The following is a 25,203-nucleotide window of genomic DNA, read 5'->3' as shown; positions in this document are numbered from 1 at the left end:
TTTATTTGAAGACCGCTCCGGCTTTCTCCCCCAATAGATCATAGCACTCGATAAAGTGATGGGGAGTTGCGGGGTGGGGGGTGGAGGGGGGAGGGGGGAACGGGGGTGAACCCGGACCTGCCATCTGGACCGCGTGTCTCCTACAGGCTAAACTGATCTCCAGCACCATTGATTGCTCTCTTAATGGTGATGAATGCACAGGAAATGGCAGGCCTACTGCCACTGATGGAAGGGAACAATAACTCTACATCATGGTGCCGTCGCACTGTGTCCAGGAATGAGTCTGCCTTGCACACAGCCACCATTACAGCAGTATAACAAGGATGAGATGAAGAATAAGAATAGTAACAGTCCTATAGCGGGTATCTGCTCACAATTTCACCTGTTACTTATGAAGTTGGTGCACAATGAAAGAATATCACACCTAAAAGAGAATACCAGCATCATAGAGAGTTGGAGTTACAGCCCATTTACTTCTATGTGTAGTTTACATTTCCCCAGTCATTTTGCAATTTTGCGATTCTTTAACATTTACTTGTTTCTGTCGTTTTTAAAACACATATGGTGTCAAACCTAGCTTGGAATGAACTGCTGTCCCGGCTAACAAAGACGTCCTAAGTAACAAGACATGGATGTCACAATAAAGTTTTAGAGGCGACATGTTTTGGAGGGATTATTTCCTGGAGGAGACTTCCATTTCTCCCTGTGGGTGTCAGGTAATTGACAGGAGGCAGAGCGTAACGTAATGCAGCACTGATATGAAAACACTCAACTCTGGTATAATTAAATGAGCGACAGAACAGAAACATTGACAAAACCAGATTAAGGCTTCAGGTTTACTGTGATGGATTATCTTGGTCAGGTAATTTTCACGTCTGTGGTAATGTTCAAGTTGTTTTCCATACTATAGAAGAATGAATGGCAGCAAATGGCTTCTTCTTCTTCTGAAGGAAAATATTATTTATCATGATGGGTTAAAAGGCAAGCGTTTCATCATCGGCGCTGAACAAAATGACTGGTAAACTGTAGCGTGTTGCCATAAAACACATTCTGTGTGTCCTAGTTGGCATGCGTGGGGACCGCTGTGCGCTTGGCTTTGAAATAGCAGGGCTATTGTGGCATCTTTAGGCGTCACAGCACAGCAAGCACATCTGAAAGGCTGAGGGGAGTCAAAGCTACGATCCCTCACTGGATGAAGCAGATGCAGACTGCAGAGCAGGACCTCAGGACTGCTTATGTTCCACTGTACAGGGGAAGAAGTCATGTCAGCAGCAAATAGATGATGGTGACACACTTTCCTGCTTTCTCCCTCTGTAATAATAGCCGAACGCGTCTGTTATTACTTGGGTTTTGCTTGGTGTTTTGCTCCGTACAGCGTCACACACCGGGGTTAATACTGCATGGTGGTGTGAAAGCTGTGAGAGGCATCAGTGATAACACAGCCATATTAAATGACTCCGCTACATATTTCCGCAGCGGATTCTTCCAGGAAAGGTCAACGGGTGTCCGTGATTGAGCCAGCGCGGCTTTTCCCTTAAGCAAGACGGATGATGACAACGATAAATGAATGAAAAATGATTTGAATATCAAGAAGATCAGCAGAGCTGGTGAGCAGGCTCAAAGTAAAATCACCACATGTCCACTTAAAGAAAGTGGAATGATTTTGTGCCGTAGAAATCAGTTTATAAATGAACAGAAAATGTTCTCTTTCTAATCAAACTGCCATCTGCTCTACGTTCCTGCAGTAGCTTTTCTGGCTTTCAGGTGCAGTTGTGACATCACTAATTATCAGTCCATTCAACATTTTTAGGGTTTCTGGGAGACTCTAACACAGTGAGATTAGATCAGTATTGCAGGAAGATAAATGACTGTCATTAGATACTTAATTCAAATTTATAACGGAAGCTAAAGGTGCTACAATTATATCAGTGGCTTAACAATAATGCATGACTAAGTAGAGAGAGGAGCCAATATCACCAAATGCTGTATATCAAATATATTATTTCAGATTTCTGCTTGGACCATGGCAACTGTCTGCTGCATCAGAAGCACTCCACAACTACTATACATAAAACAAAGTGTATGTAAGTATTCAATGTTTTATGTCTATAGTATATGGCTGCAGTATATACTGAATATTTATTGGTACTCTTGTGTAAGTAAAACGCATAGAGCCTGGAGCTGATTAAATATGAAAAATCGTCCAGAAAATGTAATCAACCACATCATGAAAAATGCATGGAGACCACATATTAGAGATGACACAGTGTGCAACACACCAGAAAACACATTAGCATGGCCCGACTACATTTTTTTTTTTTTTTTACGAAGGCAGCTGAAAGAGACGGACGCTTTGCTTGGCATTCTTTAAGTAATCTAACCAGATAAAAGGATCTCCAGAGCCAGAGCTCAAGACAAGTCATTTATCATTTTCAGATGATCGCTTTCATGTTGCAAACCATGTATGCAATCAAAATTCAGCGACTAATGGGGTGCAACATATAGTTTTCAAATCAATACGCGAAATATTTACAGGCTCTTCTGGGCAGATTAAGTGTGTGGTGCCTGCAGTGCAAAAATAACAAAAGCCTGAGAATAAACACCACTCTAAGAAATGATTACAACAAACAAACCTCCACTGTATTCCGCCTCTATCCCCTTGTCCTCTTGGGTGCTCATGGGTAAAAATTGCTTTTTAAACTGTGCCACTGTAAGAGCATCATAGTCAACAACAAATAAACTCCCCCTGGTAAAATAAATAAAAAAATAAATGCAACAAGAGTAAGAATATGTGTTGTATGGAAGTGTTTCTTCTTCACGTCCCTCAGGTGGCTTGACTAAGCAAGTGTTATTCTACCTTTTAAGCCTTGCTCACTGCTATTCCCAGGAAGAAAGGCAGAGAAATGAGAAATGAACACAGCACAATACATTAAGAATGAAAGTAATGTTTTACTTTGGTAGAACATCGATGCTTTTAGTGCTCATAGGAGTCCATGAATGGTAAAAAAAAAAAAAAAAAGGCTTCTCTGGAGACTGGTAGACAGCATTACATTTATACTTTAATCTTGAAAACTCTGCTTCAAACACATCTGCAAAAAAAGAACTCAGAGAGCGCAAACCTCCAGCCAATGCTGAACAATTCTCCAACTTGCAGTTACACCCAAACACATCGTTCCTATCACTTCAATTTGAAGTTAAATTGATCTCTTGATTCTGTAAACACACCCTGAGGATTTGGAATCTATGTGTCTATCTCTGTGAGTTTCATATGGCTAAAAAACAATAATTGCTAATAGTGGAAATCCATGATTCGGATCATCACCAAAATCAAATCAATTCCTTGGCTCAAGGCATCTGTCCACCAACGTTTATGGAAATCTGTTAAGTTTTTGAGACAGACAAACTAACAGGGGCGTAAACAGAACCTCCTTGGTGGAGGTAATAAAGAAAATTAGATATTTTCTTCAACATCAAAAAGTAATTCTTCCTGTTTACAATCATCGATATTGAGAGCCGAGGAAAAAGCCCTGAATGCGTGTGGTGAGAGCAAATCCCCAAGGCAGCCAATGTTGGATATCGACTGCTCCTGAACTTCTATGAAATGTTCCACCAAAGTGAAGTATTGCTCTGAGTTTGAAATGGCGCAAAAGCTTTACATTTTCCAATTTTAACTGGACCGTAAACTTTGCCTTCCAACTCTTTGCCTCATCTCTCCCTCGAGGCCCACTTCTAAATTCCGGCTCTACAGCCTCGAGGAGGGAAAGAAAGTACCTGTGTTACTCAGCATATCATCACTGTTTGTGTACATAGCCTGCTGCAGCCATTCACTAGAAGAAGAGTGAAGACAGGCGAGGCGGCAAGCATCACCTCTCAAATGTTTCATTTTGTAGGAAACATCTTCTCGGTCAAGAAGGGCAATGCAGAAAGTTTATTATCTAGGTCTGTAAGCGTAATGTAAATGCATTTTTCATATTTTTTTCTATTGAGAAAGTTATAGCTGAGAGCAGAGGCAGTTAACAAGACCAACTGGGATCAGATGGGGATGAGATTGCTCCATATTAAATCTGCCTGCCTTCAAAATCAATTTGGTAGACATCGTTTTGAGCAGCAAATGTCAAATTTACATATAGGCCTCAAAGGACTGAGGTGCTTAAACACGCATCAAGTGTATCAAACACACCTGAGATAATTGGTGTTGCATCTAGTTAGGCTTAGATTAATTATGTTCTGTATGGTGGTTGTGCGCACATAATAGTGCATATTCTATAATTAGGCCTAGGAGTCAAACACACATGAGTACTCAAATGGGTTACTCTGGTCCACTGAGGAATGTGCGCTTGTTCAGAGCAGATGCTGATTGAAATCAACCGTGCATACAGCAAGATATTAATATTACCTACAAAATTATGCCAAAAGCAGTACAAAATGTTATCCAGCTTCCAGCGTGGCAACCGAAGGGCGAGCTGCACTCTCTGCATTTAATTAATTTAGCCGAATAACCAAAAATGGCATGAATTCGATTCATCATCCTACTTTTCTCCTGACCCTTGCCACGTACAAATATCAGTATGGAACCATGCTGGGCTTTAATAAAGGGGATTAGAAGGGGGAAAGAATTCCGACAAAAAGCTTTCAGAATGGTTTTAATTAGAGACTAGCATGCCGCTTCAAAATGGAACGGCACAGCGGAAGCACAACGCTGCTGCCCAGCATATCTTCAAAAAGTGTTTTTTTTTTTTTTTTAAGGCAATAGGAAAAACAGCCTTGTTCTCTGATTGAGGAGCGTACATTTTGAAATGAATGGGTTTTGAATGGGTTTCATAGGCCAGTGGGGGTTGCCAAACATGCTCAGCATATAATGGAAGACATAAACTTTCATTCCAAAACCTCAAAATCGGAGTGACAAGGTATCCATGCGGCAGCAGAGATAAGTGGAAGCGTGACCTCATGGTTTCTGCATGCACGCAAAACAAAATCTTCCTCTTACTATACTCATTCCTATTCTACACTGCAAAAAATCTCCATCTTAACAAGTCATTTAGTTTATTATTGAGTCTTAAAGTCTTCATTTTCTTAAAATAGGTGAAAAAATCTGCCAGTGGAGTTAGATCATTTCACTGATTTCCAATGTAAATCAACTTGTTTCAAGAATTTTGTAGAATCGTGTCATTTTCTTGATAGCAGTGCAGTGATCTGCGTTATTCTGACTTGTTTCATGATGTTGACACTCATTTCTAGAAAATTCCTGAAACAAGTGAAGCTGCATTGGAAACAAGTGGAGTTATCTCACCCCATTGGTAGAATTTTTCTCTTGGTTTAAGGAAAAGGCTGAATATGAGACTAAATGACTCGTTAAGACGGACTTCTTTTGCAGTGTACAAATTCAGTTCCCTTAGAGGCTTAGGGAGGCCAAAGACCCAGTAGAGTTAAACAGAGGGAGGCAGCAGATAGGACCCTCGCCCCACCACCCCCATGTTATTTGACCACTCCGGTGAAAATCCAATCATCTACTTGACCGAGGGGAACCGGGAGACATCAGCGGCCGCACCGGCCAGCTTGGCAAACCGGCGAAGCCCCGTCATCAGAACCCAATTAAAAAAACCCAGGGCTAGGAGACTTGGCTCCGCGCTCATCCGATGCCAACTGCGGTGGCGGAGGGGCTCGGCGGGCTTTGCATGTAGCCTCGCCGCGTGGAAAAAACGAGAACGCGGCGGCGGCGGCGGCGGCCAACGCGCGAGCGCAGCTTGTAGCGGTGGAGAAGGAGATAACGCGCTGCGGGGGAGTGGCGTTCCAGCGGGACCGCCGTGACGCTAGCTGACTCCCCGCGCACAGATTGTCTAACTAGCTGTGTGATAAGACTGCAGTGTTAAAAAGGAACCGGCGTGACCCTAAGAGCTTTGCACAAAGGGGGGAAAATGCAATTCAGCACTTAACCCGGACACCCCACCCCCCCAACCCCCACCCTCTCAAACTCAGCCATGTGATTTAATTGAAGAAGCTAATGGACTGTGTTCGCGCGCCTGTGCTTTATCAGACCTGGCTGGGGAAGTTTTCCAACAGTAACTCACCTCATCAACCCCAAATGCATGGTGGGGGCATGACAGCCATTTTGAGGCAGAGTCTTTTCACATCACGCTGGTTTATTGTCTTCAGGAAAATGAGAGCAGACATCTGCCAGCTGAGCATTTTGGGATAATAACAGCTCATCTCTTTGGCATTCCATCTCATTTGTCATTTTTGTAAACAAAAACAGTAAAATAGATGCCAACACATGTCGCTTAGTTTTCTTCTTGGCCATGCCGTGCCACTAGGCATGCTGTGCTATGCATGTTTTTTTGTGATACAATTGTACTAACAAACAACTATAGCCTGTTTATTCATTTATTCATGAGCCACATTGTTGCACGGGCTGAAGGGACTCAGTATGTTCACAGTATGTTGCGGTTGGCTTCAGACTCGACTCTCTCATCTGAGCCTTAGGAGTTATATGCAGAACCGGGGACATGTGTGCTTTAGCATCGGCCAACAGGATTATCAAACGATCCAATAAACTTTGGACGGCAGCGACAGAGATGATCACAACCCCACCATGAGCGAAGCAAGACAGATGAAATGCAGAGCCACTTGTGATGCTTTCCAAACCCTTCTCCAGAGAGACAGACAGAGAGAGAGAGGACGAGAGAGAGAGAGAGAGTGGAGGAACAGCATAGGTCAAAGCACATCAGTGTGAAACCACTGAATACCCTCAGAGAACGAGGAAAAAAAATCACAGGCAGAAATCCCTTGAAATCCAACAGCCACAGAAGTACAAAACTGGAGGCGTTATAAAAGACGACAGCGCTGCAAGTTACAGCCTCCTCATGTGGGTAATTAAAGTGTAATAAGACAGTAATAAAATGTAATGTATTGTAAATTATGAGCTGCTACACAGAATCCCTTAATACTGCTGGAAAGGAGAGGACTGGGCACTGCTCTTCTTTTCCGGTTTGCTTTCTCATGGTGTGATCAAATCCAACAATGTGACCGTTAATTATTCAGTAAAGGTCAAGTGAATAATAATAGCATCATTCTTTATTGATCCCTGAAGGGAAATCTCTTTTTGCCTGCCCTCCCCCTCAAGGAGGTCAGAGTGATGGGTCAGCTGCCGTCTGGAGGGATTCGGTGTTGCGTTCAAGGACACTTGAGCAGGGCGGATGCTTGCCGACATGGGGACTTGAATCCCTCCAGTTGAAGGATCTTGCTGCCCAATGATAGGGATTTTGGGAGCAATGACGCCAGCAGTGGTGAATTTAGTTACTCAAAACGCAACATGTCTTGTGGCTGGATTGCATTCTGGTCTATTGAGGCTGCAGTCAGTGGAGAAATTGTTCTCTCTGCCTCTTCTACAATGGATTTCTCCCTGTATGATTGTTGAACGTCGGTGAGTCTGGAAAGAAGCCCTTGCTCTTTGATTCTGACATCAAAACCATGATGTTTACCATTGATGTTTTATAAGATAACTGAAAAAAAAAATGTCTGCTTTTAAACTCCACTGTAGCTGCGCTGGAGATATCTCAATGTTATGTCACGTCAAATTTATTTCAAGTCGTCTATGTTTGGCCAGTTATCTGGGGAAATAAGAAAAACACACCACCAAACAGCAAAATGGACCCAGAAATGCAAGGTACATCACTAATAATAGCGGTTTGATACCAAGTTGATTTTTCCTTTAAGTTGTGACCATTGACATACAGTCGTCACTGCATCTATATCATCTAGGAGATATAGGATGTAGAATATTACATAAAATAGTGCCGGCACAATAAAAGGTAAAAAAAGAGAATTCTGACACTGTAATGGATTCTCACACTGGCCAGGAGCATCACATCAGATCTGCCAGACAAATAGGATTAAACCAACGGCGGTGAATGGAAAAAAAGAACCTAAAACCAGCAGTTTCTAAAGAAGACTCGTACAAAACAGCAGTGACATTTGACAAGCCAAGCTGTACACTTGAAAGGAATAAGATCCCCGAGGGCCTTGAAATGCCATAGCCTGCGATACCAAACAACAACCCACGAAATGACAGATTTCCCCCTTTTTAAATTGCGTTGACAAGAATAACAGTGGCAAAAGCTGAAGTGCATATAAATTGTGAACAAGTTAATAAGCTGGTTTGTAATACACTTTTCTATTGTGCTCTTTACAAATGCCATTCATCAATGTCACAGACAGTTTATCTCTGTCTGGGAACACAGTAGTCCCATAAATCGAATTCCAATCATTTCCAGGGAAAAAAAAAAAAAAAAGATGTAATTAAGACGATCTGTTCTTGCCTGTGGGCTTTTTCTGGATTCATTTCAGCCCACCAAAAAAGTGCTCAATTTTCTATTCCAGGCTACAAGTGAGAATGCCATCACATTATTTAGTGCAGGACATTTCAAAAGATCGATTCGCTGTGTCACATTCACCCAATAACTCTGACACGCATGATGCCTTCACACACAAAGGGTTAAGCGAGTTAAAACGAGGACTGTTAGATTCACACCTAGGGGCATGCCTCCTTTCACAGGACTTTAATAGGATGCAGATTACAACATGGCAGATGTAAACAGCATATTCATAGATAGATGGGCTGTGATAAGACTCAGATCATCATGTGTTTAACATTAAAATGATTTACTAAGGCAGTGTTTAAAAAAAGAGTCCTTCCATATGGTAAAAATCAATGATTTTTGACAAGTTACAATAGTCAGCAAGAAGGCAGCTCTACCTAATGCGGCAGCAGCAACTTATTGATCCGCAATCACTATCAGAATCATTTTGAAAATCATTAGGAGCTGTGAGGAACATTGTAGACAATTTGACGATCTGATCTGAAATCCTTACTGTTGTAAATCTGTGCATTTCTTAGAGCTTCAGTGGCAGGAAATTAGTTCTGTCCTGATTCTGCTTAGTCAAACACAGTTTTTACAGCCATGTTACAGCAGGCTGTCTGCCAGAAGACAGAAATTGAACTAGTGAGAGGAAGTCATGCACATTGAGACCAATTAACATCTAGTCTGTGCTGTTTAGAAACACAGAAACCAGTTCCTCTGTTACCTTAAATTCACCAGACTGCACCCCCCAAAACCATGTCCATCATTGTCGTCTGAACTCATCCACGTGTGCGAGGCGCCCATTTTGATATGTCATCACTTAATTGAGATTAAACCACTGCATTTCTTGCCGCGGGAGATGAATGGAGAACTGTGGGACATTTCTGAAATTAAATGGAATTTTTTTTTTCCCCCCACTCATACAATATCAGTTTCTGGTCGAGTGCCAGCACACAGGCTTAAATGAGAGAATTTGGCAGGGCTGCCGGTATTAACGACCCTGGCAGTGTTGTAAGGTTGAAAGAGACAGTGCTCACAAAAGAGATGGGCTTGGCTTCTCCCGCATTACTTTCTGACAAGAAACAGTGAGAAAAAGTATTGATGTAACGCCTTCAAGGAGCGATGTAATTCCAAAAAGAGGATCAGTCCTGCAGGGAGGGAGATGCATTTGAGATCTGTGGCATTCATGTTGCAAAGGCACTGTCAAAGTAAATCTCTAGAAATGGATTTTTGGAGGATTAGGCCATACTGTTCACAGCAAGCAGGGACACTGGCCATGAATTGTTGTTATGACCCCTTGACTACAAGCTAAAATCCCATTGAGCAGCTTGCCACAGAAGGTTATATCCCTCGCTTTCCATTTTTACTATCCTTTCCACCTCGGAGTAGTGTTGCAGTATCTGACAGGGTGATATACCACAATATCATGACACCCATCCTTTATGGAATGGGACACAGGACTGGTGGATTTTACTAGTTCATGTTAAGTGACATGGATTAGCAGCCAGATACATCATTCTATTTGATATTAGGCTATAAAGTGCACAGCATTAGGAAATACACAATGCACTCATCTACTTATCTGGATTTATTCTCTCTCTCTCTCCCTCTCTCTTTCTCTCTCACACACACACACACACACACACATCCAATGCCAATATGCCAGACACCGTAAAGCCTATACTTCCTATTAAAATGATGGTATGCAGTTAAAACGCGAGATTAAGTCTGAGTGATTCCAGGCTAACCTAGAGAGCAGAGCCTAATCCCAGTAATATTCACACAATAGGCAGCAGCTCCACAAACACCTCTTCAGCCCCCACGCACAAGGCACGGCCATTCTAGTTGCATCCGACAACACAAACTAACATTTATTCAAAGTAATCCTCAAAAGGCGAGTTGTAAATTCCACCGTTCCCACAGATGTAAACCGGGCTGTGCAGTTGTACTTATAAAGCGCACCGCTTTGGCTCGCGGCACAGCAAAGGGCGAAATTAACTACCAGAGCCAGGGTCAAATGACGCATTCATAAACCAAACAGCGAGCACAACACTAGATTATATGGATTCATCCAGCCGTTAACTGAATCCCACTTCCAAATGCACCGTCCGTCCGGCGGCAGGAGAGCGTGGATACCGTGCAGGATGCCGCGCGACACTCAGCACGCTGGACAAACGCAGCATTTTCCAGCATTTTTTTGTTTGTTTTTTTCCGAAACCTACCCGTTTTGTTTCTCCATGTCCCGTCGGTACACAACTTGTCCTGGACGCTGGCGTGTCCGTCCCAGACTGTGCAGGTTTGTGCTCTGCTCAGCCTCTCCCGGCAGGAGCGTGGAGGGGAGAGGAGAGGAGAGCAGGGGAGGCTGCAGCCGGCAGAGGAGAGGAGAGAGGAGAGAAGAGGAGAGGAGCTGTCCAATCAGCACCGCCTGATGAGAGGAAGAGCAGCCAATCGGTCCGGAAGCGAGCAGGATGCTGCTTTGTTTAACGGGGATTGACTTTCAAGCAACAGAGCGACCGCTTGTCATGCCCGACTGATCTGATGGCCTCCGGGCAAAAATAAACCCACGACCCAATTAACTATAGCGAAGATTTTAAAGGAGACCTCGGTGTGATCGACCGATTCTGTCAAACACTTCATCATTTGCTTAAAAACATGACAATGAAGCTTCGATGATACCTGGCTGGGACTTCTGGGTTGCCAACAGGACATGTGGGGAACAGGCCCTTGGGACACCAAGGACCCCAAAAGCTCCAGGTTTTGTATTTAAATATAAATATATATTTGTATTTTGAATTTTGCACCTTGGTTATGTGCTACTGAGCACGCAGCTATTTTTAGTTTTGACGCTGCCCATCAAAACTTTGGACACACCACATTTTTCTTTATTTTTACTATTTTCCACATTTTAGAATAATAGTAAAGACATCAAAACTATGAAATAACACAAATGGAATTATGCAGTGACCAAAAAAGTGTGAAACAAATCAAAACTATCTTATATTTTAGATTATTTTAAGTAGCCACCCTTTGCCTTGATGGAAAGGCAAAGGCTTTGGAAAGAAAATCATACATAGGCATCAACTTCACTATTTATATTTGTCTAAGAAACAAGTTTCAAGCAAAACATAGTACATTCAATCAGGTGTGTCCAGACTTTTGACTGGTGTATGTGATTGGGTGGGCAGTTGACTGGGCGGATGCAATGTACAGGGTCTAATGGTGACCACGGGCAGTGTGGGGCACCAGTGGTAAATGGTTGCCATGGGGCATCTGGTGGGACAATTTGGGCATTATACCTGTCTAGCCTTTATCAATCACTAGATGGCAAGGGGCTAAAATGATTAAAAAGAACCAAACTTAATCTGTTTTGGATCTATCAAATAAAACATTACAGCAAAAGGACAAAATAGCCCAATTAAAAAGACGCCAAACAGCATTCCAGGAAAGGATGCTGTTTGTTTTTGAACCAAGAACATAAGTGCTTACTGAAAGGAATTGTCAGCAGGAAGTGGCATGACCCACACAGACTGTGTTAAGCACTACAGTATGTCTTTTACACATGTAATTAGCATTACAGTGGGGGTCTTTCTAAGCCAATTACCCCATGTCATCAAGCTGTAACTGAGTGGGAAATAAGAAAAAAAAAGATCTGTCAGAGGTGACAAAAGCCACCTAATGGAAAAATCTGTAACTCCTACAACAGGCCTGCTCCCTCAGTGAAAATCAATACGACTTTAGCCAAAGAGATCTCAGCTGGACTGTGTTATCTAGGTAGGCCATAGATCAAACTACCCAGCCACACAATGAGATGCAGCTAAGTACCATTACCACTCTCCCTTGTCTGTGCACTTACTGATTAAAAAGTCATGTAGTGTCGACTTTATGAGGCTTTACTTCTACCAGAAGATATACAACAGAATTGGAAAAGAAAAAACCTCTTTATTCAGACTCAAAGGAAACCTGACAGCCATTCATTCAAACAAAGCAACAAAGAAAACCACTATGCTTGTAATTTAATGCGCATATTGCAAATTGCGTATTGCAGATATAGCCCTGTTTTGATATTTCCACAAAATCAGAAAAAAACAGATATGCATACCAAGTAACATACAAGAACAAAGATCCATTTTCCATTTACTTATTCTCTGCACGCCAGGTGCATCCAAACAGCATCCAAACAAACCTAGATAGTGAATTACAGAGCAGAAATATAATTTTAAATCTCAGTACAAAAAAAAAGAAACGCTAAAATAAATCAGATCAGTTCATCTCTCCATGGACTTGGGTGTGAAATTGCATGTGGTCAACGCTGCCTGATTTTAGTTGACGGGGGCCGGTCGTAGTCGAATTCAACAGTTGTCGGTGTCATCGTCATCATCGTAGTATCTATTTCTCTTGATCTGCTCCTCCACTGTCAGGGATTCATCGTCATCCGCCCACAGAGAAGTGCCGTCCCTGTTTGCGCTGAAGTTTGTGGCAAAGCTGTCAGTGTGCTCATCCTTTCCCCTCGCATCACGGGGTTTATCCGCGCTCTCTCTTGACTCCATCCCAAAATCCAAAAGGTCATCCAGCGCCGACACCAGAGGCGTCTCGCCGGCAGATGGACCGAAGATGTCGGATTTGAAATCGGATAGCAGGCTGGAGCCGCTCGTGCTGAGGCCGGCGAAAATGTCCTCGAGGAAGCTTGATGTGCTAATCTTTGGCTCAGTGGCCTCGTTTTTGAAAGGGAACGTTCCCTCAGCGCTCCCAGTAAAGAAATTTGTGTCTGAATAGCAGTCTGTGGCTTCCATACATTTGGCACCCACTGGCACAAAAGCATCATCCCTCTGTGCCAATTGTAGCACATCAGTTGGCATCCATTTTGATTCTCCACAGTGATCATCGAGTAAAAAATCTGCCACTGTACTTGAACCTGTGAAAGAGAGCGGCTGATTTTTCTCTCCCTCTTCCACATCAAGCACTTGAGACAGGGTTCCATGGTCAGGCAATAACTGGCCATTATTGTTGTTATTGTTTGAGTTTGCATTCGCCGCCTGTCCAGCCTGCGCCTCATCTATTACCGTGACCTTTACAGCCTCCCCATTGTTCACGCTGTCATTATTTGCTTTATCTTTCTCCTCCTGGCTCGCATTCTCGCCCGGCGCACCTCCCGTCTGTCCGTCGTGCCCGTTTACTTTCACTTCCTCGTCCCCCTTTCCACTTTTCTGTTCATCCTTCTCGGCCTCTTTCGCGCTTTCCGCAGCTCCGCCATCATTCCCTTCACTTTTCGCTTTCACCTCCACTCCAGCGTTCGCTTCAGAGTCAATTTTAGAATCCACTTGCGCTACGGCCTCATTGCCGCTGTTTGACTCTTTGGTTTCTTGAGTGGGAGTAACATTCACTGGTGCCTCAATGGCTGCTGCAGAGGAGGGCAAAGCCTCCTTCTCTACTGGAGTCTCCTCAGGCTTTTTCACATTTTCTGTTAAGGAGGCACTCTCTTGCACTGTGGCATTTTCCTGGGGTCCATTTTCTGCTTTCGCGGCTGGATTATCAGACTCTTTTAATGAAGGCTTAATAGGCTGACTTTGGTTCTCGTCTTCCTGTGTCGAACCCTCCTGAGGGGGCCATGCTGGCTTAACCAGCTTCAGCTCCTCCTCCACACTGAAGGATTTCTTTGGGGAATCCGTTTGCGGGGGCCACACGACAGCAATCTTACTGGCGGGCTTTCTGTCTTCATCCGCTTTGCTTATGTCATCATCATGTGTGACTGATGCATCTACCTTTGTTGCAGTGGCACTGCTCTGGGCAGCGGGATCCATAACCATCTTTTCAGGCGCTGGTGATTTTATTTTAGTTTTTTCATCCGAATTCTGCTGGTTCTTGGCGTTCCATAGTTCTTTGTGTGGTTTCTGTCCAAATCCCTCGTCGTAATTTCCTTTGGACTTGAACAGCTGTTTGTAGTGTGGCTTGCAGTACATTCGTCCATGGAGAGAGGCATAGTTGCCAAGGCTATCAAAGACAAGAAAAAAACAGAGGTTACAATACAAGTACAGTGAATGAAAACAATGAGAGTGATGTTGCTCTGTGAAATAGTTTCACCTTAGTGTGCCTTTGCAGTGTTCACAGCGGAAGCAACTTTTATGGAAGTTTTGTTTGTCCGCGATCAGCGATTCCATGGGGTACACCCTCTTCCGACACACCGTGCACAGTTCGGACTCTGGAACTCGTATTTTCTGCACAAAGGACAAAATAATATTTATTATCATTTCCTTTTGATTTAAGAGCTGATAACAAACAAAATATCATCAATTCAGCATATCAATATGGTGCAGATTCAATTAGGTTTTAGAAAATGTACTGTAATGACAATTAACTGCAATACAGTTCATTTTCTAATAATGGTTTGCGTTATATGGATTGTGAGTGCTATTCATAAGAACTCTGGAATGTGAAAATTCAATTACAGCAGGTTTTTGATTATTTGTTTGTGTTTTAAAGTAGTACTTTGTTTGGAATTCACTTCACTGACATGGAACGGCAGGTGTAACTTTATCATGCACCTTGAAATGAAGAGTATAAAGGAATGAAAAACAGTGTTGCGCTTTTTGCTGGATACAATTCAAACAATCCTCCATTGTCTTCCAATAAACTCAGCATCGCACACCCAAGCGTGAAAAATATTAGTCCAATATGTTATCATCATTGCCTGTTGACAATAAGCTTCACACATCCGAGGCACAAATAAACAAGAAGAATTGTAGCCTATGAATCTTAAGAGGCGTGAAACTGCCAGTACCTGAGATACTAGCTCTTCAAAGCTTTAGCAGTTACTGAAATAAATACTTTAAAATGAAAGGAAACACATCAAAGAAAATGCAGTGAAATAAATGTTAATGTTTTTTCTTTCCACACAATGCCATTGATGCCCTTAATTCTCACACTCAAAGCATGTTAAACACACCGTCACTCTTGTTTGGTTTAGTGTCCTCATGCTGCACAGCACGGTTTACCCGTCACGACAGTCTCCTGCTGGTGCGTTACGAACTGCGACGTCCTCTGCTCTGTGACGCTGAAACCCAGGTTCTGGAAAACCCCTTGGCTCTCGGCCCACGACTGCTGGAAGTTCCTCAGCAGTTCCTCGGTGGAGGCCTCGGGGGGAACGGCTACCGTAGGAACATTCCCCCGCACCACGTCGGCGTAGGACGGAGGGCTGCCGCGGGTCAGGGAGTTCTCGGACTCGGAGTGCATGGTTGTCTCGCTCCTCATCCCGCTTGTCATGTTTCCATAGTCATCGATGTTGGAGAATTGCTCAGTGACCAATGTTGTTTCGGAGTGCCCCATCGGTTCGGAATAGGCCGATTCAGGTTCTCTTCTTTCTATTTGTTCTCTTAGCTCTCTGGCCGCCTGGGAACTATGTTCTCCGGTCTCAAACACGTCCTTTATTGCTTTGACGTGGAATGAAGGAACTTCTTCAGTTTTTGGAGTTTTGGGGTCGGCCTCCGCGTCCTCCGTGTCGCTCCCCAGCCTCTCCGTGATGACAATGGGGTCTTTTCTGGCGTAAACCTTTGGTTGCGGAGATTCAAATCTGTTGACCAGCTTTGACAGGTCAACCCTTGGGAGGTCCTCTTTCAGAAGGTCTACATTCACAGTGTCTGGGACTTCCTCAGACTCGGGTCCCAGGCGTTCTGGGATGTCGATGGGATCCCTCCGACTGTAAGCCCTGTTGACCTCAGCCCTCTGGGCCTCCTCAAAGAAAGACTTTTTGTCCTTGACAGTCATCATGGAGTCTACCATTTCTGTCACATCTGCCAGCCCCTGTTCAAATGTCTCTAAGTGAGTCTCTCTGTCACTAAATGGAGAAGATTCCTCTCTTTCAGCTGCAAAAAACTCCGGCACCGGCATGGGAGGAGGAGGGGTCATGCCCCGAGAGAGTTTAGTGGTAGTATCCTTCAGCCTCATCAACTTCTCTGAACGGCTCAGGGTGGGAGAGGGTGTGGCCCTGCTGAAGTGAGATGTGGGTGTGTATGACTTGCGAGGAGGGGGTGGCGGAGTCCCGGCAGATTTGTAGGGTGGAGGAGAAGGGGTCACTCTGAGCGGCGAATCTGTCCTCCTTACTGACTCAATACTAATGAAAGTGGGTGATGGAGTGCGGATACTTGTTAGCGGGGAGGAAACTGTCTGATCGATGTTTGTCGCCTCACTCGGCTCCTGATGCATTTTGCTCTTATGAGATGACTTTTTCTCCTCAACCACCTTCTTTTGTGTCTCTACTTTGGACGAGCCAATGCTAATTTTAGATATCTTTGCAGTTGCTCCACTGGAAACTTTCTTGTCAGGTTTTGGAAGCACCGGAGGTGGTGCTGATGGTGCTTCTTTGTCTTGCTTTTCCACGGCTGTCAAGTTTTCTTCCAAAAATGTGAGTTTTGCTTGAACAATATTTCTAACGTAGACAATCATCTCCTTTAGCTTTTTCTTACTTTGCTGAAGAGCAATTTCACTAAAGTTCTTTTTCTCATCCAAGCCCATCATCCAGTCAGGGACTTCACTTATAATCGTCCTGACAGCACTGGAGTCTATTTTGCTGGGTGTACCCTGAAGCTCTTTTATTTGAGTAAGTAGCTTCTGCATTAATTTACATTTCTCCAAGTCCATGCTTTCTTCTGAATATTGAGCTTCATCTGTATGGGCCGTTTTACCTTTCACCAACACATCCTTAGGCTCACCTTTTGATTTTCCAGCCATTACCTGCATTTTATTTGTTTCTGCTCTCTGCTGCTGTTGGGAAATCTTTATTTGCTGTTTTTGAGTATGAACAGCCTCCTGCCTCTGAAAGCTTTGCTGAACCACACTCTCAGTCACAACCATCTCTTCATGTCTTTGACTGTGTTCTGCCTTCATGCTCTGCTGACTGTGGGAGCCAGATATGTGGCCCTGTCCTTGAGGAGTTGGCACAGACATTATCTTAATCTCTTTGGGCATAGAAACATTAATCGACGGGGACTGCTTTACTTCATGCTCTCTCTTTGACACCTGTTTTGCCTTTTTCATTTGAACCTCCAGCTTAGTTTCTTGTACAGGTGAGGCCACCTGATCTTTCTTCTCTTTTACTTTCATTTCTGCTTTGATCTCATTTCTCGCTGACGTCACCTGGTTGCTTTCCTGAATCAATTTTGTGTCACTTTTCTGTGAAATATCTTTGTCTTGCTGTAAATGCAATTCACTTTTCATTGTTTCTTTTTGTCCCACAATGTCACATTTCTCCTCTTTCTTCTCTGTTGGCATCTTAAAGGTTTTCACCTTGAAGCTTGGAGTTACCTTTGGAATTTTAGTAGGTTGAGAGGGAGTCATTTTTCCTTCTTGTGTCAGAGGCATATTAATATTCTTTACATCTTCAGCTTTCAATGTCACCGCAGACTGGCTTTGAAGATTTACATTTTCCTGGACAGCGCTCTGTGTGGCAGCGATAGACTTGGTGGTAGATTTCTTAATGAACTGCTGCTGCTCCGTGACTGAAGAAGTGACCACATTAGAACATGACTGGACTTTAATGTTGGAGGCCTCATGATGAGACTGAGCAGCCGAGACAGCAACAGTCTGATTCTTGGCCAAGGATGCTGTTTGACTTTTTTTAATGACATCAGACGAGGCATGTGTTTTTTCTGAGGAGACCAAAGAAGACTGCTCACTGGTGATTTGCTTTTTATCTAAGGAAATATTTGTAGATCCAGGAGCCGATTTCTTATTTACCATAGAGATCAAAGGCTTGCTCAAAGGGATGTGGGAAGGGTTTTTTTTGGCAGACGTCTCTTGCGCTGATATTTCCTCTTTGGAAATGGCCTTAGCTTCTTCAGCCTTTGCTTTTGTTGCTTCCATGGTCACTTCTTTCTCAGTTTTCTGTGCTGTGGAAACCTCGCCACTAGCAACAGAGGATGCTTGTACTTGTATATTAATAGGGGGAGAGGTGGGAGTGGTAACTCTACTCCTGTCTGTGTCCTCTTTGTCCACTCTTTGTTGGCGGTACCTTTCCTCTGCAAGCATGAGAGGGGTTTTGAATTTGCGGGCATAAGTTTTAGGCTTTGCCGCTGGAGTGGGTTCAGGAGGTGGAGGCAGTTTAATGGGAGGGACAAAAGCTTTTTTAGGTGGCTGTGGCATTTCCTTTTGTGTTGGTTTAACAACTGGGATGCTTGCTGGAATTTTTGTTGTTGATGCTGCTGTTGATTCAGACTGAAACAGCTTGCTTGTTTCAGCCTGTTTAGTCACTTCTTTTTTCACTTCCTGGACTTTAGTTTCCTCCTTAAGGCCTGCTGATGCCTTTGTTTCTTGGAGAGGAGGTGGTGGAGGTGGAGGAGGGGTCGGCTGCTTTTTCTGCCATTTGGGTTTAACTTGTATGGGCTGCTTGGGTGACTCCTGCGGCTTGGGCATCTTGAATAAGGGCCTGCCGACTGGCTTCCCTGGCTTGACAGTGGGAGGCTGAGGCATAGCGTTAAGCTCTTGCTGCGAGGGAGGCGGAGGAAGGAAATCTTGTCCGGTCACAGAGGGTGGAGGAGGAGGAGGGGGAGGAGGGAAAAATTCTGGCTCAGACTTCACACATTCCACAGGAGGCGGTGGGGGTGGGGGCGGGGGCGGGAGATCACTGTCTTGTCTCATAATAGGGGGGCGGGATGTGGGGGGTGCTGGGTTCTCCACCACCGGTGACGGAGGCGGAGGGAGGGAGAGCTCCGACTCTGAAGGCGGCGGAGGGGAAGAGGGAGGAGGGGGGAAGTGAATCTCTGGCTTCCCCTTTTTGATCATGCCTTTCCCCTTAATGTCAAGGTTACGGTAATCACTCTTCACATTTTTGATGTTTTGCTTTTGTGCGAGAGCTTTATTCTCTGTTGTAGCATTTTGCTTTTGCGAGGCAGACACATGCTCTGACACGGTTACATTTTGTTTCTGCGTGACAGTCTTGTGCTCTGTCACTGTAGTTTGCACCTGTCTGATTGTCTTTGTTTCACGTGTTTGCTTGGTTGAAACATTTGTCTGTGATGTGTTTTGCACCTCTTTCATCACATTCATATCAACAACTGCTTTTGTCTCCACCGGCTCATTATTAGTCATTTGTTTATTTTTTATCATAATGGGCTTGGGAGCCGGTGTTTTCTGTAGGGGCAGCATTTTCTGTTTCACACTCTGTTCTTTTATGCTCATGTGTTGACAGGCCTCAGAAGTATTGTCTGTTTTGGCTGCAGAAAGAGAGTGGTCCTCTTTGGTTATGACATTAGTTTTCACTGATTTACTTTCGGTGTGCTTCTGTATGTGCTTCTCTGACTCACTGCTCTGAGAAAGGTTTTTCACAGCGGGGGCTGGATTGACTGCTACACTCTCACTCTTAGCCACATGTAAGCATTCATGCTCCGCTTGCTTCGCAGTTAATGGATTTTTCACAGGCACTTTTGCTTTCTTGGGAGGATACATACGTTTTGGATTTGAATATTGTTTTTTTTGCATTAGACACTTTATAGCCCCTTGAACATCACCTTTTATTACTTCCTCCTTTTCAACCAGCATTGCCTCCTGTCCTTCGTAGAGGGATTTTATGGATGTTTTCACATCTCCTTCAGTGCTTCCCCTGCGCTGCATTCTTGGAGAGGTGGAAGGCTCTAGCAAGAGCTGGATGGTGCCTCTAACATCCCCTTGTTCACTCACTTGATGCTGGTAAATCTTTTTCTCACTTGATGCCTCGTGTAAACTCTGCATGGCAGTGTGAATGTCTCCTTTGACAATCTCCTCTTTTTCCACCTCTTTCACAGCTTGCTTTGCCTCCTCCAGGGACTTCAGGGTCCCTTTGATATCACCTGGCACTAAATCTTCGACAGTTGCTTCAGTTTTTGCGATTGCAGATTTCTCCAGTGACTCCAGAGCACCTCTGATGTCTCCCCTGACAATTTCTGGCTTTTCCAATTCTTTGGCTTGATGTTGGGCCTCCTCCAGAGACTTCAAAGTAGTGGATAGGTCTCCTTTTACTACCTCTTCTTTCTCTATTACCACCCTCTGATTGATGGCTTGGGTCAGGGAATCCAGGGCTGCAGTGAGGTCACCTTTAACAATGTCTTTTTTCTCTAGGTTTCTGTATGTAGCGGCAGGCTCAGTCATGAACACCTGAACAGTGCTGGGTACATCACCAGGGACTATATCGTCCTCTGCAACTGTGCGACCTATCTGCTGGTGATTCCTTCTCAGTATGAGTTTGGTCTCTTCAATGTCACCACCGATGATGTGCTCTTTCTCAACCTTTTCCGGGGCCTCGTCAGGTTCATACTGCAGCTGTTTCAGGTAATCCAAGGCTCCAGACTCAATGCACGTGGAGTAAAAGCTCACATTACCTCTCTCTGTGTCTCCCACCCTTATCCTCTTAGAGTCTTCTGCATCTGGGTTGGACAGAAGTCGATGAAGGGTTCTGCTGACATTGCCTTGAATGATATCCTCTTTCTCTACGCTAGCTCCCTCCTCTTTATTTAAGAGGGAATAAATAGTCATTCTCACATCTCCTTTCTCATCCTCTTGAATCAGAATGCCACGCTTGGAGGAGCCCTCGTTCTTGAGCAGATTGTTTATGGCCTCTTGAATGTCACCCCGGATGATTTCCTCCTTCTCAACATTGATTCCCTTTTCCTGGTTGAATAGCTGCTTCACTGTGGTGTTGATGTTACCCCTCTCCTCCTTGTCAATAGTTATGCCCCTCTCTGTGGCCTCCCTGCGGTTCAGGAGGTTCATCATAATGTTGTTCAGATCCCCTCTGATAACTTCTTCCTTTTGGATTTGTGGAGCCTCCTGGTTCCACAGTTTATATTTGGCCATCCGAACATCGCCAATCTCATCCGCCTCAATAAGAATCCCTTGTGAGTCAACCATCTTCTGACAATAAAGCTCTTCAAGTGTCTCTTTAATGCTTTTACCCATTATTTCTGTCCTTTCCACATTGCTCTCATTAAATTCATGGAAAGGTGTGGTTTCAAATAGCCATGTTGTTGTCTTCACATCTGCCTGGGGGATTTCCTCCTTTGCGACAACAAGCTCTGTGTCATCAGTCTCTTTGATGCTGTCAAGTGGCTGCTTCTCAAAGAGCCACACGGACTGTTTGACATCCCCTTTCATCACTTCCTCTTTTGTCACTGTTTCCATTGCATCGTATTCAGTGCCTTCACCGTGGATCTTATCAATTGTGCGTGTTTCGAACATCCACGTGGCAGACCTCACATCTCCTTTTTGGATCTCGCTCACGCTAACAGTTCTGACGTACTTCTGCGACATCTCATCAGTCTCAAACCGTTGTTTGTTCGTCTTCACGTCACCGCCTTGGATGTCGGCGACTGTTTTAGACCTCACTTTCATGTCTTCTGCAATTTCATCCAGAGGCTGCGTCTCAAACCTCCACCTGGCAGAGCTAACATCTCCTTTGTTGATGCCTTCTTCAGTCACGGCTTTAATAACATAGACCTCCTCCGAATCTCTGATTGAATCCAGAGGCTTAGTCTCAAATAGCCATCGGGCCCCCACCACATCTCCTCTCATTATTTCTTCCTTGGTAACCGTTGTTACTTCATGGTAGTGGCCCTCTTTGTCACAGATGGCATACAGTGGCTGAGTTTCAAACATCATGGTGTAGTTTTTCACATCTCCCCTCTCTATCTCCTCTCTAATGTGACTAGTGAGTTTTGAAATATCAGTCTCAGCGGACTCCTCTTGAATTTGATCCAGAGAATAAGTCTCAAAAATGAAACGGCCTTTATCTACATTGCCGCCCTGCACATCAGTCACAGTGCGAGCTTCCCTGTTCTCTTTAGCTTCATCGTGGATGGCATCTATTGGCTGATTCTCAAACATCCAGGTACAGTTGACCACGTTTCCCCTCTGGATGTCCTCGGCCTGCTGCGTCTTCAACCTGTGCATCATTTCCTCAGAGGTAGAGCTCATAATGTCAGAGGAACGATTCTCAAAGATGTACTTCATCCTGGAGACATCGCCTGATTGGATGTTGATTTCTGTAACCCTCCTGAAGGACCCGGCGTCCTCACCTGTGATGTTCTCAAGATTCTCGGTTTCAAAGAGGAAGCGGGCCAGACGCACATCTTTTCCATGGATGTCGTCTTGCTTTACAGTGCAGGTTTTCAGAATGGTCTCAGACTCCGACTCTGTATGGTCACGTATGTTATCAAGTGTCTGGGTCTCGAAGAGCCATGTGCAGGTTTTGACATCTCCTTTTTGGACCTCCTCGACATCAGTCTCAGTCTTCTCTACCTTTTCATACAAGACGTCCATTGGTTGAGTCTCAAATAGCCACCTACAAGTTTTCACGTCTCCTTTCTCAATTTCAATACCTTCTTTAGTTTTATGCTCTTCATCTTCACAATTGCTGAAAGATTTTATGGCATCAAGTGTTTGAGTTTCAAATAACCACTTAGCTGTTTTGACATCCCCTGACTCAATCTCTTGTTTTGATATACCTTTTATGATCTGAAACTTATTGATGCTCTCATCAAACTCATCGATAGGGCGCGTTTCAAACATCCATCTGCAGCTCCGCACGTCTCCCTTCACAATCTCCTCACGCCTCACAGTTTTCACCTCATGGTAATGGCCGGAGCTGTCTTGCATAGCGTACATAGGCGTGGATTCAAAAAGAACTTTGTTGGATTTGACAGATCCACTTGTGACACCCTCAACTTGTATTCTCTGTGTTCCCTCACATTTACCTAAATCCATGTTTTCAAACCTTTCCTTATAGTTTGTTACATCTCCTTTGTCGAGAGCCTCTACGTTCACAGTTCTTGTAATCTCCTTCTTCTCTTCCCTTATATTTTCAAGCGGTTGGCTTTCAAAGACCCACTTTTGATGTCTCACATCACCCTTTTCCTCCTCAGATGCAACCATTTTTTGCAGCTTGCCCACTTCAGGGAGATCCTTCAGATTTTCCATGGGTACTGTTTCAAACAGATGTTTTGCTGATCGAACATCACCTCCTACAATCTCCTCTGAAGGTAAAGGTCTGGCATTGGCATTGTCTTTCAGAGAATCCATAGGCTGAGTCTCAAACACCAGACAATGCTTCCTCACATCAGCTCCAATTATTTCCTCCCTTTGCCTCCTGGAACTTTCCCATTCCTCATCCTTAATGGTGTCCAGGGTCTGTGTCTCAAAAAGCCATCTACCTTTGTTCACGCCCCCTTGAATGTTGTCCTCCATGGAAACACCGCAGATCAGCTTCACCATAGCAGGGTCTTTGTTAATCAAATCCAGAGGTTGGGTTTCAAACATCCAGCGCGATGTCTTCACGTCTCCTTTCTCCGTCTCCTCCCTGCGGATGGTGGTGATCTCCAGCATCTCCCCCGAATCTCCCCTGATGACACACATGGGCTGGGTCTCAAACATGCGAGTGGTCGTCTTCACCTCCCCTTTGATCTCTTCGAGCTCGGACTTCAGGTTCAGGAAGTGACTCTCTTCAATGGTTTCTGTTTTACCCAGGGAATCCAGATGCTGGGTCTCAAAGAGATACCGGGCGGTTTTCACGTCTCCTCCGGCGATGTCTTTAGTGACGACAACATCCAGGGTCTGCTCGTCTTCCTGGTAGATCTTATTCAGACAATCGAGCGGCTGCGTCTCAAACAGCCAGGTAGCAGTGCGGACATCGCCTCTCGCGAGTTCTGTCAGTTTTTCTGACTGCTCAGCGGAATCAAGAGTCTCCGTCCCCAAAGCGTCCATGGGCCGAGTCTCAAACATCCACGCTGTGTATCTGACATCTTTACCGGCAATGATTTCCTGCTGAGCGATGTTCCTCACCTCATTCTCATCTGGAGTGTCATCTTTGATAGTATCCAGCGGTTTGTTTTCAAACATCCAGCGCATGGACTGCACTTCCCCTTTAAGGATCTCATCCCACTCCAGGTCCTCTCTGTCAGGGCTCAAACACTTACTGGGGCTACTGCCGTCGTTTTCAAACACATAGCGCGCCTGCTGGACTTCTCCCACCATTTCCTCGCTGTCCAACTGTGCCTTTTCCGCCTCGGTGAGCTGGCTTAAGAACTCCGCTTCAAGGTTCTTGCGTACCTCTGGGTGGATGTGCTTGTACAGGCGCTTTAGCTCAGCCATGCCCCTGTGCTTAAAGTATTGTTCCTTGTTAATGGTGTACTTCTGCTGGGAGGCTGGGTCGTAAGGCTGGGGAGAGACCCAGTACTCGGGGACTTCATGCGTCACCTGCAGCAGGTCGGTGGGCGGGGGAGGGAAATGATCTGTCGTCTCGTAAGCCACCGAGGAGGCAGAGGCTGATGAAGAGGCGGTGGCGGTCTTTACAGTGGAGGAGGTGTCATAGCTAGTCATGGCTGAACCTTTGGAGGACTGAGTAACTGGTGCCCATTGAAACTGGTTGAAATCCACATCAACCTATAGTTCATAAGCAGTGTTAGTTAAGGAGAGAAGGACAGTGAAAGTTGTGTTGCAGTTAGAAAATGAAGATAATTTTTTTCAATTTTCTATCAAAAGCATAGAAAGACACAGCTCAGAAGTAAAGAGTGATTGAGAGGAAATGAAGAGAAGCAATGTAAAATTAAAACAATCCACCCTACACCAGAATTCATGTTATTTCTATGATTCTGTGCAGTTTAGTCAAAATAGTCTCTCCCAAAGCTAGAAACAACAGAACCAAGAAATGAATCTTGTTTCGGTGTAAAAGCACAAAGTAGCAACAGAAGTTATAGTTGTGACTACATCAAAGATTAGTCCTGGCTTTCTGGGTTCAAGCTTTGGCGGAGGGTTAATTATTCGTGTTCCTAATTATTGACTTGACTGAAATATTTATTGAAGATCACAGGAATAACACACAGTAATGTGAATT

General features: G+C 44.4%; 1 protein-coding gene across 1 annotated transcript in view; it reads right to left on the bottom strand.

Annotated features, from left to right (window-relative positions):
* Window positions 1–14,207: 14,207 nt before the first annotated feature.
* The window catches only part of xirp2a (xin actin binding repeat containing 2a), a 44,721-nt gene continuing 33,725 nt past the window's right edge, over window positions 14,208–25,203 (bottom strand). Inside the window, exons 9-11 of the mRNA XM_078291140.1 lie at window positions 15,347–24,752; window positions 14,436–14,569; window positions 14,208–14,345 (exon numbers count right to left, since the gene is read on the bottom strand). Of these exons, the coding sequence (XP_078147266.1) occupies window positions 14,475–14,569; window positions 15,347–24,752 (9,501 nt within the window). The 3' untranslated portion in view covers window positions 14,208–14,345; window positions 14,436–14,474. The remainder of the gene's footprint in view (window positions 14,346–14,435; window positions 14,570–15,346; window positions 24,753–25,203) is intronic.

This window comes from Centroberyx gerrardi, chromosome 21, assembly GCF_048128805.1.
Source record: "Centroberyx gerrardi isolate f3 chromosome 21, fCenGer3.hap1.cur.20231027, whole genome shotgun sequence".
Lineage (NCBI taxonomy): Eukaryota > Metazoa > Chordata > Actinopteri > Beryciformes > Berycidae > Centroberyx > Centroberyx gerrardi.
The sequence above is the reverse complement of the archived record's forward strand: the minus strand, read 5'-3'. Positions and strand labels throughout refer to the sequence as shown.